Source organism: Vitis riparia, chromosome 4 (assembly GCF_004353265.1).
Source record: "Vitis riparia cultivar Riparia Gloire de Montpellier isolate 1030 chromosome 4, EGFV_Vit.rip_1.0, whole genome shotgun sequence".
NCBI lineage: Eukaryota > Viridiplantae > Streptophyta > Magnoliopsida > Vitales > Vitaceae > Vitis > Vitis riparia.
The window spans coordinates 20,908,947-20,926,759 of record NC_048434.1 but is presented as its reverse complement, the minus strand read 5'-3'; the positions used below and the strand labels follow the sequence as shown (position 1 = coordinate 20,926,759).

The 17,813-nt window shown below is 38.1% G+C and overlaps 2 protein-coding genes across 3 annotated transcripts; both read right to left on the bottom strand.

The window, feature by feature from the left end:
• Positions 1–29: 29 nt before the first annotated feature.
• LOC117912256 (E3 ubiquitin-protein ligase UPL3-like) lies at positions 30–10,880 on the bottom strand. Of its 2 annotated transcripts, none has more exons than XM_034826777.1 (17): positions 9,767–10,880; positions 9,135–9,245; positions 8,924–9,040; positions 8,347–8,517; positions 8,110–8,271; positions 6,754–7,002; positions 6,546–6,670; positions 5,050–6,469; positions 4,682–4,780; positions 2,783–4,327; positions 2,440–2,670; positions 2,226–2,330; positions 1,312–1,392; positions 1,111–1,179; positions 870–998; positions 648–767; positions 30–542 (listed from the first exon to the last, which is right to left on the bottom strand). In XM_034826777.1, exons 1-17 carry the CDS (start codon positions 10,547–10,549, stop codon positions 477–479), a joined length of 5,583 nt encoding a protein of 1,860 aa, XP_034682668.1. In that variant the 5' UTR covers positions 10,550–10,880; the 3' UTR covers positions 30–476. The 2 variants fall into 2 exon arrangements, with proteins under 2 accessions (XP_034682668.1, XP_034682669.1); XM_034826778.1 differs by having other exon boundaries at positions 6,546–6,667.
• A 783-nt stretch (positions 10,881–11,663) lies between these two features.
• LOC117912262 (3-dehydroquinate synthase, chloroplastic) lies at positions 11,664–16,477 on the bottom strand. The gene is made up of 8 exons (XM_034826790.1): positions 16,011–16,477; positions 14,721–14,871; positions 14,468–14,635; positions 14,017–14,243; positions 13,422–13,545; positions 12,406–12,468; positions 12,104–12,247; positions 11,664–12,025 (listed from the first exon to the last, which is right to left on the bottom strand). The coding sequence occupies exons 1-8, from the start codon at positions 16,370–16,372 to the stop codon at positions 11,894–11,896; spliced, it is 1,371 nt and encodes a 456-aa protein (XP_034682681.1). The 5' UTR covers positions 16,373–16,477; the 3' UTR covers positions 11,664–11,893.
• Positions 16,478–17,813: the final 1,336 nt, after the last annotated feature.

Genomic DNA, 17,813 nt, shown 5'->3' with positions numbered 1-17,813 from the left:
TTGAAATTTGGAGGTTGGCGGTAGGGAAATTAAAGACGTCAATATTTCAAAGATTTTCTTCCTATTTTTGTCTTGTGTCCATAAATTATTCTCCCCACTGAAACAAAAAATTTAAAAAGAAAGCCGACAACTGCTGCTGCTAATATTCAGCATGGGGGTTGGTATCATTGACAAATGAAGAAATCATTTCTTAAAAAAAGGTGCAAGATATATTGAAATTTACACAGACGGAATGGAGAGGGAAGGAGAGAAAATGCTGTGCCTCCACCAACCAGTCCAGTCCATCGCCACATTATGATTTAAACGGAACTTGGCCCCATCCATCTTCCCAAGATTTCTGAGATTCTACTCCATGAAAGTAATTTTCTGACAAAATCAAACAAGCTTCCAACATTGAAACTAGCAAGATATAACTGTGGAGGCCAAAAGCATTTTGACAGAATCTTATCATTCAGCCTGATTAGTGATGATGGAGACTACGACAGATCAAAAGATCCCTGTCCTTCATTGATGGCATAAAGTAGTTTCTTATACATGATATCCTGAAAGGAAAGGGGAAAGGTAAATTTAAATAGAGCATGTGTGAGCATGCAGTTAGATATCTGATTTTTATTTTCAACATATCTACCATATATTAATTTTTTTACCTTGGTGGAATAGGGAGGAAGCTTGAGGTAATTGGCACAAGTCATAACACTGGGCAAATCCTCGTCGGCTGATTCAGAAGGTCCAATCATGTTGGTTGCCGGGTTCATCGTTGAGGAATGCTGTTTACCAAAAGCAGGAGAGAACACCATTACAACTTCGAAACCATGCTACACATGCACACCAGTGTTTTATAACTGATTGGCATAAATACCGAGTTATACCTTTCTCACAATGGTCAACTTTGGATTCAACATTGCCAGACCTCCAGGAGGAAGCCTAGGTGCACCAGTAATGAATTGGCAGAATGCATGCTGCTGCTCAGGAGTGAATTCTCCCATGATTTCAAGTAACTAGAAAGCAAAGGCATTACAATAAACAAATCATGCAGTCAATATATAAGAGTTATCATTACACCCTGTTTCCCAATAAATCCAAATGCCCCAAATATAGGAAGAATCTTACATTGATAATCGCAGGGCTCTTGGCAGTGTATCCATGATCAAACTTTATGTGATCAACAAGTGTCTCCATCTTCAACAATGGGGAAGTTACATAAATTAAAAAACATGATATATGTTTTCACAATGATTTGTTTCTACAACAATAAAATATAGAAAACCATGATTTGTTTCTACAGAAATAAAATATAGAAAATGAAATTACCTTCCACAATTCTCTACGGCCACAAAGCAAGTAATCTAATTCATGTGGAGAGAATATTTGCAGAGATGAAATGTCAAAAACCTAGAAGTCAGAAAGTACAAGTAAATTAACACACAGAAACTGGACAAAAAACAAAAAATAAAAAATAACTAGAGAAGAGGAACAAGGTAAAACACCATAAGCATTTAAAAATAAGGATTGGATCTTAATAGCATGGTAGGAGTGAGGCTGGCATATGAGAAAAATTTTCATTTCCAACAGCCACAGAATACCTCCTAAATTGCAGTGTCAAGAGTTCAGAGCAATCAACAACTTTCCTTATAGAATGACGATATTTCAAACAAGTGACGAGAAATAATGAAAATAAACCATCTCAGTGTGCCGTAACAACACCATGGAATGATTAGTAATTATATCCATCCAAAATCAAAATGAAAGAAGAACATCATGTCCTCGTACCCAAAGATATTAGCCATTTGACTTCTAAGTTTAGGTAGCTCCAAGAAAATTCAAGACAATTTTGTTTTATAGAATGCAGCTGACAATTTTCTTTCTAGGATAAAGCTACAAACTCATTTTTCCAAAACCATGGGTCATGCATTTTCTGCATATAAAAGTGACTTTCCAACCTATTTTATAGTGCAAAAACACATGGTCATATTCACATAAAAAGAAAATACAAAACCATCCTTAGATGGCAAAAATAATTAGTTTAGCAGTTGGTCCAAGACGTTAGTCCTTTTACAACTAGAACAGAATGACAATGGCACTGATTTACCAGTACAAGCTCAATGTAGAATATACACTAACATCAGAAGCAAAATCAACACCCCAAACTATGCATGGAAGAATTTGAAGACGTGTGTGTGTATAAAGCAAGAGCAAGAGCAAGAGAAAGAGAAAGAGTTGGAAACCTGATTAAACCCTGCTCTAAATGCTTCCATTTGATGCATTAGCCCTGACTTGACAGTTGCATCAACCACCAATGATATGTACTCATCCAAGTTATCAGAATCCACCTAACCAATTAGACAAAAAGGATAATGATCTTAGAAACATAGCAAAAACATGAACCAAATTTAAAACAAAGTTTTGAATGATGAACAATCAAATAGCCAAAAGTATTACAAGGACATTTTCATAGCCTGATTTCAGAATGTAATCTGGATAGCCAGGAAGGGTGAAATCTAGACAGAGATCTTCAACAGGGGCACCACGGAAACATAAGCCACCAGTTGCATCGCAACCATTACCACTCACACCATCCAGATACTGTTTCCGACAAACAAGGACTTGCAGTTCTTGCAAAATCTTCCCAAGTTCAGCATCAAATGATAGGATGTCATGCAAATCCAGATCCTGCAAGGGATCATAAATTTGAAATTTTGACCAAATGAACCTCCCATGACAGGGAAATATGTTAAACAGAGGCAGGTAAAATTTGACAATATAGAACTGAAATTTGTATTACTTGACCAAGCACAAGCTTATAAAAAGCCATAGACAGCGGCAGATCCAAGAGTCGTCCATCTTGAAGCGCTTTAGCCATCACTTGTCCAAGCAAGTGATAATATTCAATCACTTTAGTAAACTGGCTACCATCAGAAGCATCTGCAGTAGGAGACCAAGGACGAGGGAACAATCCAAGAGGAGCTTGCACAAGAACTCCACTTCCTTTTACAGAGCCAGGTTGTTCCTCCCCATCAGAGAAATGGTCAGATTTCCCATTTGGTTGATCATCAATATCCATCAGTGTCTCTGATGTAGAACTAGATCTCCACATCCCCAGTTCAGCTTTTTGTAGATCATGACTTAACAGGGTATAGAACTCCAAGGTTGGACCCAATCCAGTGCCAACCTCACCAAAATACTCTACTTCTAGAACAGCCTTTTGGCTAGAATACATCTCCATCACTTTTCTGGCAGAATCCAAAATCCGATTTCTTGAAACACGAACCTTCTGACGCTGTAATCTGCCCAGACGAACCTCTCTTTCACTGGCAGAGCCTTGACCATCAGCTCCTTGTTGCTGTTGAAGCCAATTCAACGCACGAGACAACCCAAAAGCAGTTGAATAGAAATATTGCCTCCTGGTCTCAAAAGGAAACAAGAATGGGCATGCTTTGGTCAACTGATAACACCATGAGGGAAGAGTACCGCCACATACTGCCAGGGCATCCTGGATTTGTCGAGACAATTTGGGTGTGATCTTGCTATTGATGAATTTCTCAGGTGGAACTTCAATGTGGGCAATACTCATATCATCAAGACACAGAATCTTTCCCTCTGAGAAGTCATTGCAGAAGGCTTGGGCCCTCAATCGAGGTATGTTCTGACTTAAACATTCTAATACACGCAATAATGCTAATATATTATAAGTGGGATTGCTTTTTTCTAAATCACAAGGAAGCTCCCATTGAAAAATGTTATCTAGAAGTGATATGTTATTCAAGTGGAAGCCAGGATTGGAATTGGAAGCACAACTAGATTTGGAAATCTTTGATGGGGTTGAGTTCAAACTTCCTGTTGATAATCTATTTACTTGGTTGTCTGCCCTCTGATATGTGATGGTATAAATATTTCGCCATAGCCTGCTTCCATCACTGGCTAAAACTTCGTTGCCATACCTCTCATCATCATCTTCATCTGGTGCAACCTGGCGTCGAACAGCCTGGTATATGGTCATGTTCCTGTTAAGCAGCTTTCCACCAGAGGAAAATATTAATTTAGGAGTATCAATTTTGCCACCAGCAAGGGTAATTCCTTGCCTATCTCTGCCACTCCTAATGCCTCCACGGTTTGGAGGTACTAACCCGCCAATGGCAACAGATGCAGCAATTGACATTGGACCTGTTGAGCCAAAAGCATGCACAGAATTTACTGCATTATTTGAACCACTAGGATTTGATTGGGCCTCAGTTGCAGCAGAGGCAACCATACCATCCTCCACAGGATCTCCCAATTTCACATCATGCACTTTCTCTGATGTGCAAAATGGGACATCATTTCTCAGCACCTGAAAAGAAAAAAAAAAGAATATATGAGCAGTGTGATTGAATCCCTCGAGGAAAATACTGTTAAGAACTGTTGCACTTCAAATTGTATCAAACAGTTTAATAAAATGAGGGCTCAACCGATAGCCAACAAACACTTTCCAGATACCAAGCAAGGATGTGTTTACACAGTACCTTAAACTAAGTAACCAAGACTACAAAACTACTAAGAAGGCATTGGGAAAACATCTGTTCCCAATGGTAAACTACTGTTATCCGTTTAAACATCTAGAACTGCTGAGTACAAGCAATGATACAGGCTTCAAAATAAAATTGGCAGAAAAAGGACATAAAGAAAAATTGAATAGGCAAATTACATCTTCATTGGCATCATCATCTTCATCGTCTGAGAGATCATCCTCTTCAATTACCAAACCATCATCAATCTCAACTGGAGAAATATTGACTTCCCGATCCTACAAGATGTAACAAAAAATATATAACACATGAAACACAGACTTCTGATATCAGAGGTTGTAGCCTTGTAGGGCATTAAAGAATGCAGTGACTGAATGTTATAAACATGAATTAAAAAACCTACAGTGAAGATATTCATTCATTCCTTCATATAAAAGTTCAGGAAATTGTCAAATTAGGAACTATACTAACTTATAGCAAAATGACATTAAGAATGATAAATTCAGGAATAGTCAAGTTACGAACTCTACTTACTACAGCATCATACCTCAGGATTAAAGTCTGGTTTTGTGGCCACATCTTTATCTGAAGCAGTTCCTCGGCATGCAATATTTCTTGTCAGAGGTCCTCTTTCCTCATCTTGAGCAGACTCCTGAAGAGCTTTACCCTTTCCTTGCATTGAGTTTTCACTTCTCCCTTGCGGTGGTGTCTCTACAGATGTGCCTCCCACAGCAACTGATGATCTTGATCTAGCAGGATGGCGATAAGTACAAGCAGGATTAGAAGTTGAAAACAATGAAGCACCAGTCTCTGTAGTTGGGGTTTCAGATTCCAAGTTTTCAAAAAATGATGGGTCTTTTTTCTGACTCAATTCACTTCGCAGAACTCTGGGCCAAAGAAATTCTTCAACAGCTGATAAACTTGCCAATGGATCAATCAATACAATATTTGAAGAGTAATCACGTAGAGATTTGTCTCCTTGTGCTCTACGGAGATGAAGCTTAAATGGTTGAGAAAGTGCACTAAGTCCGGATGAGAAACGTGCATTTCCACTGGATGACCTAGATGAATGGCTCAGTACAACTGGAAATCGCTCCAAGGAGGATAAAGCATTTTGAAGATTCCGAATTAAAATAATCAGGGGAGTTTCATCTCCTTCCTTAATGCTGGAAGGAAGGGCAACTGCAATAAATGACTTAAACCTTCTAAATGCTAGCTGTCGAAGTTTAGACAAGTTAGCTTCTGATGTTCTCACCATGGAAAATGCACCACAAGAGAAGTAGTTCAGCAAAGCTGCAACAACTCCACTACTAATAAACTCAAAGGTGGATACAGCATCTACTCTGCCCAGCTCTGCCAGTATGGAAGATATCACTTCAATCAAGTGTTCCTCCTTACTGGCAGAAGGATCGGTCAAGTTGGGTCCTGAAGCTTTAGATTTTCCCTTTCTCTTGGTATTTTGATCATTTACACATAAATTCAACTCAACACAGAGATTTTTCAAACGTAGAAGGTCATCTGTAACTCCAACCTCAGCTTCCCCAGGGCATGAAGGGAAGTATTTATGTTTGAAAGCTTTAGCACGGGTACTAACTGCCAGTCTCCTAGAATTTCTAGATGGAATTTCTACTGATGCTGAAGATGAACCATTGTGAACTGAAATATAACCCTTTGGTTCTTCAAGAAAACTTCCATCTGGATTAGGGTAGCCCATTCCCCGTCGATAACACCTTGAACGCAATGATGTTCCAGATATGGAATCATTACCCCTTTCAGCAGACAATATTTGGTCACCACCTACATTTTCCAAATCATGAGATATAAGTGTGTCTACAGCATGAAGCACTCCTTCTCTCACAAACATCCTGGAGAAAGTTTTAGGAAGCTTTTCCATGAGAATCTCAGCCATTTGGAGGCCAGGAATCAAAACTTGCGGATCCTTCGATGCTAAAACACCAGCTAGGAAACTGGAAAGCCAAATAATAAACTCAGATATTGAAGTTTCAAAAGTTCTGCTCTCACAAGAAGAAGAAAAATAGGTACCTTGATATGTTTGTTGAATTTAATAAAGAAAGAATCATATCTGCTGTGCAGAAGTACATTAACTTTCCAATGACAGAGAGACACTTGTTGCGAACTTGGACATTCACAGTGGACCCATATACCTGCTTCAAGAAATCCAAAACCTCCTTATTAATGAAATGGAGTGAGTAAAAATTATAGAGCAATCAAGTTCATAACAAGTACCAACCTGTACTAAAACAGGAAGAAGATCCACTCCAAACTGCTGCAGAAATTTTGGTTGATCACATAATAATTTCTCACGTGCTGAAGCCTCAGGCATACTTCCATTAGTAATTTCTTCCTTACCAGAACCACTGGAAGGAGACTTCTCTCCTGCAGAACTTCTCATTTGAAAACTAGAATAATTCAGGTGGGAGATAGTTCCTTCTGGTAGTGGAGGGAGAAGCTCATCTGCAAGGTTCACTATCTCGAAAATCTGTGCATTCAAATGAAAATCAATTTAAATCCAATGATAGAGAGACTTTGCAAGGTTCATTATGTAAAACTTCTTTGATGCGTTATGAAAAATAACTCCAACTGTAGAGGTTTGAGCAGTAACAAATTTTTTTAATTGGCAAACAAAAGATAATAGGATGCTTAATAAAAAAAGAAGGGTGCACAACCCATGTACACAGGAAAGTTTGAATAATAACAAATGAACCTCAAGCATGGAGTATTTTCATCATCAGGTATCCAACCTACACTTTTACCACCATCATTTACTGAACAGCAACAAGCATGCATCTCTGAAATGACCCACTATGTTTGCCAAAACAAGAGAAGGGAGATTTTGGGATTAAGAGTCCCTTTGAAAGGTTTTTAAGGGGCATTGTTTTAGTTTTACAAATCCCATGCATTCTGTAAATCTTGATCCAAGGCCCAATTTGAATCATAATTCACAAGCTGTAATGACCAGAAATGAATATGAAGCCATTTTTTGTACTCTCTTTTATCATTTAAAGAAGGCACATCCATCTTAATCATTAATATGCAAAGCTACACTTCAACTACATAACAAGTACATCAACAAGCAAGTATTGGTGTCTGACATGTACATGAGCTATCCTTCTCAGCATAGTGTTTTGATTATCAAATTCATACCTAGTCATCTAAACGTTTTCCAATTGGGCAATTAGCCACCTTAAGAAATTAGGTTAGGCACTACTTATGTGTTTTATGATGCACCAAGTACATTATTCAACTTGGTGGTATCCAGAGTTGGAAAATATAGGTTACATAATAACTCTCTCAATCTATTCATCCAATATATATATATATATATATACAAAGAGAGAGAGAGAAGAGATGGATGGATGGATCAGCAGAGACACACTAAGAACATTATTTCACTAGGTAGTATCCAGAGTTGAAAAAACTAAGTTACATAATAACCCTCTCTCTCCATCCATCCATCCATCCATCCATCCATCCATCCATCCATCTATCTATCTATCTATATTATACTCTTCCTTTTCTTATGTAATATTATCCATAATTTATTATAATCTATGGGAAAGCAGTAGAAAGGGAAGATGGATATTACCTGATCAGGGGGTCTGGTCAAAGAAGGGGAAACAGAAACGCTTCCAACTAAGCTGGAAACTGGAAGTATATCTTTAAGAATGCCACTGATTTCAAGGTGAAGCAAAGTTTTGGCTCCTAAAGGAGACCCCTTCGCACATATTGAAAGAAGCCGGATTAAGCCCTGCATGACCGATAAGTCAGAATTTGACCCAAACAAAGATAAGCAATCAATCTGAAAGTGTACATCTTCAACTACCGTGTATGTAGATGTGCTCAGGGATGCCTGAACACCTCCAGAATTACTTGTAGAAATAAGTGCAGTAACTTGTTCGATCAGTCCATGATTGCATAGTTCATCTAACTTGTCAGGGGATGAAGCAATTGCTTCCACAATGCGAGTCAAGCAGACAGAAGAATGCTCTAACACCTGAAAATATAACACACAGCCTATATACGAGAATAAATACAAAATGGCTATGGAAGGGATTACAAAAGGCACTGTTCAGTATTTGGGAAGTAGACCCTTGAAATTGAATTCAGAAAGTGCCAAACTTGCAGCACAATATGCTATAGGTATTATGCTGATAAAATGCCTTTTTTCTTCAAATTCAATTAAAATAGCTTCCCCAATTCTGGGATTCCATTTTCCAGGAAAGCAGCTGAATGCGTCAGTTAAATTCGGCTGATTTATATAAATTTTTAAATGATATAGCTCAATAATCTTGGCCCTCTGAAGATGCGCAACCCCATCTATCAGCACAGACATGTTTATTCTGGTTTTATTTTGAAAATTTGGGATCCAAAAGAGGAAGTTAATGCAATACTCTTATTACCGTGGAATCTTGATATTGAAGAAGGTTTGTCAAAAGAGGCACAGCTTCCATCACAAAGTCGGCTGCATCTGGAGGGAGTTTCTTACACATATTGGCAGCAGTGGACAATGCTACTCTCTGAGAACATGGAAATAAACTTCTTCAGAAAAATCCCAATATGGCCCCAGAAGACCAAGGAGCACAGCATATGAGTAAATAGCCAAAATTTTACCTGAACACCTGTTGGGAAGAAGTCAAGAAAAGAAAGCACTGCCATTAGAGCACCTGCTCGCAAACAGGCAGTAGGCTGCTCCTGGGATATCTTCTTCAGAGCTTGCAAAGACTGCACTTATTGTCACAAACAAAACAAAGGGTGAGCCTTTTATCAGCTACAGCTAAAGAAATTCATTTCACCCAACCAGAAAACAAAGAGCCCTTTATCAGCTATAGCTAAAGAAATTTGTTTCAATAAGAAAATGTGTAACGTAATATGGACACCCAGTTTTCTAGCAATAAACAGAAACGTAAATATCAGATATTGGAACTCGGCGCCTTTTCCCCAAAGATACACCAATTGCTTCTGAGAATACAGAGGGAACAAAAATCAAAATTTTGGATTTTCAATTCTTTGAGACCTCGGAAAACTAAAACGTCCACTCAACTAAGCCTATCTCAAACCATTCAGCTTTGTCGAATCAAATGATTATCTTAACTGAATACCACAACATAAACATTAAGATTCAACATAAACATTAAGACCCGAAACATAATTTTTTTTTTTGTAGTTTTCCTCCATTTTGTCAGCAATCAAATAATATGAAATGTTTTACAACAATGTTTTTACATGTGCCTACAAGAAATCACCTGTTCAGCCAAGTCCATACATTCAATTTCCAGCAGCTTGGCACAGAAACACCGAACCGCACCGTAATGCAAGACCGCACTGCAAGATGATGGCAACACATCGCAGAGATGCGTAATTGCCCTAGCAGCAAGCAACATTATGTCCGCATTGCTCTCATAATTAAGCAATTCCACAAGCACCGGCACGAAGGAGTCAACCGGAAAAGCACACAGCGAATCCTCCGTCCCCATCAATAGCAAATCGCAGAGCTGCGTCAACGCCTCGATTTTACGCCCTTCTTCGCCCTCCTCCCGCAGTGAGGATAGTATCTTCTTGAGCCGCCCACTCCCCGGCGTCGCGGCCACGGCAGCCGACGGCAACAATTCGTCGAGTCCGGCACCGAGTTTCCTGAGAAGACCCTGTAGGGCACTACTTGCAGAGGTCAAATTCTGATGCAAAATTCCAAAACTGCCCTCGCCGTCGTCCTCGTCATCATCATCATCGTCGTCGTCATCGTCGTCGTCATCACGACCAAGCACATCATCGCTATCGATACTTAACCCTAAGCTTCTCTGCTTTTCTTTGATCTTCAACCTCAACTCGGATTCCTTCTCCTTGCCCTTCTTAGAACCGGACGCCTCAGTGGCCGATTCCATGAGTCGCGAACTGCGATGGGAGCGAGTGGGGATGGGCGACGATGAAGAAGAGGCGAGGAAACGAGGTCTCTTGGAGGAGCGAGCCAGGGAGTGAGTGGAAGCGGCAGCTGAGGAGGGCTCCGCCGCTTTCCGACCGGGAGTGTCCATACAAGGGCAGAGATCACCGGTGGGCGGCGATCAACGAATGCGGGATCCAGGGAGTTCCAGCACCGGCATGGTCTAAATAGGAAATTGAGAAAGGCTTGAGGATGAATGGAGTTTCCAGTGGGGCCTCCACAGGAATGGAATTTGGGAATATGGGATGGTCAGTGAGGGTTTGCGCTGTGCAGGCAATAGGTATTTAGGTATTGGGTATGGCCTCTTTTTATTTTGAGTTCTAATTCTGAAAATGCAGTGCCACTGTTTTTTTATTATTTTTTTCTTTTTTATTTTTCATTTTTCATTTTTCTGTTCCAAGTTCCAACTCGCTCGTCTGTCTGTCACACATTGCAGCCTTAACGAGTGACACTTACGCCCTTGTTTGTTGCTACCTGTTGGATGGAGAATCCAACACTTGTTCTCTATCATTTTGGATTTTCCTTTCCCCTTTTTCTTTTGATCTTCAACCACCCTCGTTGCTGTGACACAGACACCTGAACCAGCTGGGCCCCTTTCGGAATCAGGTTGGGTTTCACGCTCCTCGCCCCATTGGGCCACATTCTAAGCCCACCTAACATATGTTGAGCTTATTTTGTTCAAAAAGCTTATCGCTTAAAATCCAATCACTAACGAGTCGGTGCCTACCATGTTCTTAATAGTTAACCTCTCTATGAACTATCAAGCTCAACAGGCTTGAACGAGTCATCTTTCGTTTACTTACGTTATATGCTTTCTCTCTCTTCCCTGTAGAAAAGCTAGTACCTCGTTAGCATTATAATTAGTAGAGATTGGAGAGGAGATAGATGCCCGAACTCCGCTGAGCCAGTGGTGGAGATCAGGGGCCTGTGACAAATGGGGGTCCAGGGGAACCCCCCTGGCAACTGAGTGAGAGAGTGACCCTTGTTTATAAGGGGCACGAACGGTCAGTAGTTATAATAGGGTGCGGCACCCTCCCCAGCCAAAAGACGCAGGAATACGTACCGTTTTGTTTTGACAATATACCAAAACAGAGCTAACTGACATTGGTTCACATCTCATATGGAAATACATGAGTACATGCAGTATGCAGGGGAGCAGGTGGCGGACAACGAGTCAACGGACAAAACGAGGCAAAAGGCAAAAATACGAATATGAATACCCCCAATAAATTTTGAGACTAGGGCAATTCTTATTAATAGCATGATTGCTTAAATTACAACTTCTTAAGAGGCTTTCTACCAAATAAGATTTAGGAAAGTCCAAGCGAAAATCCGTTCAAACTACAGGGAAGACATTTTGGTATGTCTATCTAAATACACAACATTGATCTAGTACAAAAATTGCAGATTAAATAGGAACAGTCCAATTGAGGAATCAGGACTTGGCAAATGCCCTGAGTGTATCATCCAGTGCCTTCCTGTCATAGTCACCAGTGAAAACACAGTTGCCTAGAGGACCTTTCAAGAGAATGAGCCTTAGCAGTCCATCAGCCACTTTCTTATCAACCTGCATCCCAATACATAGAAGAATGAGAGGAGTTTTTTAAGCTTCAAATGTGTTAGCATTGGCAATATTTTCTCTTACCGCCATGACTGACTTGAACATCTCCACTGTCATGCTTTCAGGTGGGGTAATGGGTAGCTTGGCCTGCTTTAAGATATTGTGAACTCGCTTCACAATTGAATCATCAATCCAACCAAGGCGGTATGACATGTCGACAGCCATGACCTAAACATTGGTGCAGAATACACATGATAGTGATCAAAAAAAGAGATAAGGACACACAAATACACCCATGAGCATACATGCTTGCATGCGGATGTATACAGACTTGACTGAACAAGGGGAGGTGGATGAGGAAAACAGAAAATTGTGGATACCATGACCATGCCAGCTGCAACAGCTTCTCCATGGAGCCACTGCCCATAACCAACCCCAGTTTCTATTGCCTGAAGAAAAGATGTGATAATCAGAATGGGATTGCTTAAAGGGGTTTCTTTGGTAAATATCTCCTCAAACCAAACTTGTAGTTGCATGTGTAATTTTTAGAGAAGTAAAATTCAGATGTTACTAGGTAAGCCACGACACCTTAACATCAATTCAACAAATGAGGCACAAGTCTCTCTAGGAGGGCAAGCCTGGGAGATCACTTGATGATAAGTAAAACTTTAACTAAAAGGACAAGCAATAATATTTACAAAAATTTTGTATTAAGGAAAAAGTCAATACATTGTGGTTATATTTCGTTCCCAGAAAGTACTAAAGAAAGAAAAAAAAAATGTTAAGGAAAATGATTTCTTATGTTTGATTGTGCAATGGAAAATACGAAAGAAAATCAAATATAATTAAAATAAGTTAAAAACTTATGCATTTTCAAATTATTTGATCTTTTATTTCGAGAAGCTAAAATAAGTAAAATAAGTTTGAAGTGATATATAAAAATAATTTATGGACTTTAAATTTATTTTTTATTTTCCTTTTTGTTTTCTTTCCTTCTACTTTTCTTTTCTACTTTCATTTCCAAGCATTTTCCCTCAAATTTTATAGGAGCCATACATAGCATGTATAACTTGATAAAAGGTCCACAAAAACAAGATAATATGGAATGACACAACAAACAAGATAATATGATATCACATGACTTCAGAAAATTTCAAGGGATTAGATGCTTTAACGAGAACTTGTAATTTTGAGATATATTACTCTTTACTTCTTTTTTTTATCAGAGATATTACTCTTACTTTTGGTTTCCCCTTACAATTATAAAAAGTTTCAGGAAACAATTATTTTTCAATGAATCATAATAGCAATTTCCGTATAAGAGAGGCACCAGCATAAAGCCAACAAGCAGATTTATGAAGCAAAAAAAGAACATAATCATTCACATGAACTCAAAACTCACATGGCCAAAAGTATGGCCCAAGTTCAATGTCGCCCTCAGTCCACTTTCCTTCTCATCTAAAGATACTACCTCAGCCTTGTTTTCACATGATCGCTTGATAGCATAAGCCAGTGCACCTGGATCCCTGCAAAGGACCAAACCATTATTTTCATGCATGAGAGATTCCTCTCAGAAGCTATATAAATAGCAAGGATGGACCAAGCATGGCCCCAATGCAGATAACTTGGTGTTTGTGGATATACATCAGCATCTGCAACAAACCTTAATTAGAATCCCTAAAATTTTGAACTTCAAAATAATAAAAAAAAACCTTTGAACTTCGTTTATACAAAGATTTCCTCTTTGTTTCAATCCAAGAACGTAATTTGATCTTTCTTCAAATGTTTTACGAGAAAAATGCTACCAATAAATTTACTGGGTCTGAAAACCTTTTCAAACATCTGGGTAAGTTTAGTGCATTCCATTGAAAAGATATGCCCACTAATTGTACAGAGAATCACTGAATGCAAATCTTAAGTATTGAACTATAAGCTAATCTCACATAAAATCAAATTTTTTTTAAGAAGAATATGATGAGAATGGAATATTTTATTACCTTGCCATTAATGCCTGCATATTCTTCTCTTGCCACTCAAAGAATTCAGCATCCCTAATAAGCCCATACTTAATAACCTCGGCAAAACCTGATGCCAACTCCCTCTCTGGCAGTGTGTTTAATGTGTCAGTGTCTATAAGTACACACTGAGGTTGGTAGAAAGCACCAATCAAATTTTTTCCTAGAGGATGGTTTATGCCAGTTTTGCCTCCAACTGAAGAATCCACCTAGAAAAAAAAAATAGTTATTTTTTCAGAAGCCAGGTGAAATTCAACATAAGTGCCAAGTTTAAAAAAGAATATTAAAGTTAGTTTTTGGTTTTTTTTTTTTTTCTGATAGGCAAACAGTTAGATTAGGAGCACCTAAGAAAGAAGGTGTGCAGCCCTTGTACACCTGAAGCATGCAAAGGGAGCAAGAGCCAGCTAAAAAGGTGCTGTGATTTAAGACATACCTGTGCCATTACAGTTGTAGGAATCTGAATGAAATTAACACCACGAAGGAAGGCAGCAGCAGCAAATCCACACATGTCACCAATAACACCACCACCAACGGCAACAAATGTACAACGTCTATCCAATCGTGACTCAATTGCCTTGTCAAAAACTTTCATTAGTGTGTCCTACAATACATAAAAGCAATTAAATTAATGCAACTACAATCACATCTTAAACACAATTCGTTAATTGAAACTTGAATATACCTACCATGTTTTTGTACTTCTCACCGTCTGGCAAAATCACACTCTCAATTGAAATATTTGGGTTTCCACGAGTTAAAGCATCAACTACTTTATCAAGGTATAGTGCTGCAATTGTGGTGTTGGTGACCACAAGAGCTCTCTTCCCATGAACATGTCTATGAAATAGCATTAAATTAATATAAACGAACAACATCAGAGCATATCATTTTGCCTCAGAAAGTAAGGAGAGGAAGGGAAATATTTGTAATTGCCCAAAAATGGATTCCTTTTTCGGTCTAGTTTCAGCATTTCCTCCCTTTCATTTCCCTTATTCTTTTGAAATTAGACAGAGCCTTAGTTTTAGAGACAAAGAATACATTCTCATCCAAGATTTGAATCAACTCAATTCTCCCAACACCCTCCATTTAGTTGCTGTGAAGACCAAGGGAACAAAAAGAAAAAAATACTGAGTTTTTTTGGAAACAGACGATAAAAAAAAAAGGGCCCCAGGTTTCATGTTGTTGTTTTTTCTTTTCTTTTCTTTTTTTCTGGATGCAGACACCTCAAAAAAGATGCATAACCCAGGGATATAGTAAGTTTACAAGGATCAGACAAAGAACAGAAATGAGAAAAACCATCTAAACAACAGCCTTAGGCTAAGACCCATGACTTCAATTTTAGAAAAGAAGGTTCCCACTACCGAAAATCTATTGATCAAACAACCAAAGATCTAAGGAATAAAATATTCACCTGCAACTCTAATCACATTTGACCTTCAGATGTTTATTGGTTAGGTTCCTTCCATAAACACCAAAATAAGCACAAAGGAGGTGCTTTTCATACTTTCATTTCCTTCTGTGTAAACCTTCCATGCCTAATAGTCAAAGTCCCTTAATGAACAAACACCAACACTGAAGGAACTCCAGAGGCGAAAACAACAGGGACCACATGCCCGCCACTCTACAATGTATGACCTGTTTTCTATTGTTTTTGGTTTGTCAAAAAATGTGAACTCAACTAATCCAAGCAGTGCAATAGCCCAGAGTGAGCTGAATGGAGTTCTGTTTTCTTGAGTTTGTAAATGATGAAAATGGTCATTTTTTTACGGTTCAAATTTCAATTTCTTTCTCTTTCCTGCATCTTCTCAGCAACCAAACAGCAAGCCAAACCCAACCAAAATAACAACTTTCAATTGTATTCACTTGTCCGTCATCTATCTTTCACATAGCACAAATTCCCTAAACTTTAAATGGTTACAAACGCGTTACATGTATAAATATCAACAAAAACTTGAACAAAAATCAAATTCAAATACCTCTGGAGAAGCTCGGGTTGTTGAAGCAATCCAGATCCGATGTAGATCGGGTAGCTCCGGTTCCCCAAATCGACCTCAACAACAGTAGGAACCCTAGGACTCGTCTGACTCGGCGACTGATCCATCACCGGAGTTGAACTCGCCGAAATCCTTGAACCGATTCGACTCACTTTCAACGCAGAAACACCGACTCGATTCAATTCAATCTTAATAGGCGAGACGAAGGAAGAGCGGAGCGAGGGGGGCGCGGGAGAGTTCGGGAAGCGGAGAAAGACCTCGGACGAGTTGGCGCAGTGGAGAGAAGAGTTGGAAGCGAGCTCGGAGGATAGCGAAAGAGAGAAAGGATTGGCGGAAGAGGCCATGGATTAGGGTTGGGGCTGGGAAGAGAGATGGAAACGGAGCGCTTTGGGGAGATGAAATGGTGGATAAAAGTTGGTGGTTTGAAGTTTAGATGTAACATTGCGTCTGCTGAAGAAGGAAGAAGGGGATATGGGATGATGTGGGTAGGTGAGGATGGTTCTATGAATTGCAAACGGCCCAGCACCTCCCGGTTGGCCGCGAATTTGAACCGTTTTCTCGCGAGAATTTGAGATTCCGGATTAAATGTTTCGTGGTTGTTGGCAACCATTTTTATTTTTATTTTTAAATTACGTATAGAAGAAAAATGGATATGTGTGAATTCACTGAATTGTATAATATAAATTGGACAAGTTAATAGCATGTTTGTGTTCTTATTCAAAGTGTTTTTAGTGAAAGTAATTTTTTATAAAGTGTTTCGAGAATCATTTATCAAATATTTTTAAAAAAAATATTATAAATAATTTTAAAATTTTATAAGTGATTTTTTAAATTTTAAAAAATATTTTCTAAATTTTATCAAATATTTACTTATTTTTTTCAAAATCATTTTTTAAAATCACTATCTATTAGTTATGTTGTATTGATTTATATTGATAGTACGTTTAGTAGTAGTGATTTTAAAAAAATGTTTTAAAATTTTTTAATACTTGAATGATGAAAAATTTTAAGTGTTAAAAAATTTTAAAATATTTTTTCAAATCATTATTAAACGAGTTTTAAAACACTTTTGATATAACTTTTACTTTATAGCTTACAGTGAAACATATTTCAACTTTCTAAGGTAATTTTTTTTTGTAAAGAATAGGGTTGAAATTTCTTTTTAAATAAGTTATCAAGAAAGTGAATTTAAAATTCCAAATGTATTATACAAATAAAAAAATGAAAAAAATATTAAGAAAATTATTTTGTCATAATTGATTATAATATAAAAAATATTCAAAAAAGAATATAGAAGATGTAATTAAAATTAGTTATAAACTTATATATTTTCAAATTATTTAATGTTTATAATGAATAATTAAAATGAATTTGAAGTAATATATGTAAAAAATTATTACTTTAAATCTTTTTTTTTTTTTTTTTCCTTTAAATTTTTTAGCAACCAAATATAGCCAAAAAGATGGATCAAACCAAATTTGCCTTATGGATCTTGGTTCCCTCAATTATTTTTTAGGCATTGAGCGACTCTCTCTGCATTCGAATTAAGCTAAATATAGTCATGACCTTTGGACAAAGCACAAATGTCCAATGCCAAACCTCTGTCTACTCCTATGTCTTTTAGTCATGTGCTATCTCTTCATGAAGAAGACCCACACTGATAGTGCCTTGCAATACTGCACTATCACTTGACTTGAATCAGCCTATGCTCTCAACAAGGTTTGTCAATTCATGCATGCCTTTAATCTTAGTACATTGGCAAGTTGTTCAACATATTTCATAGTA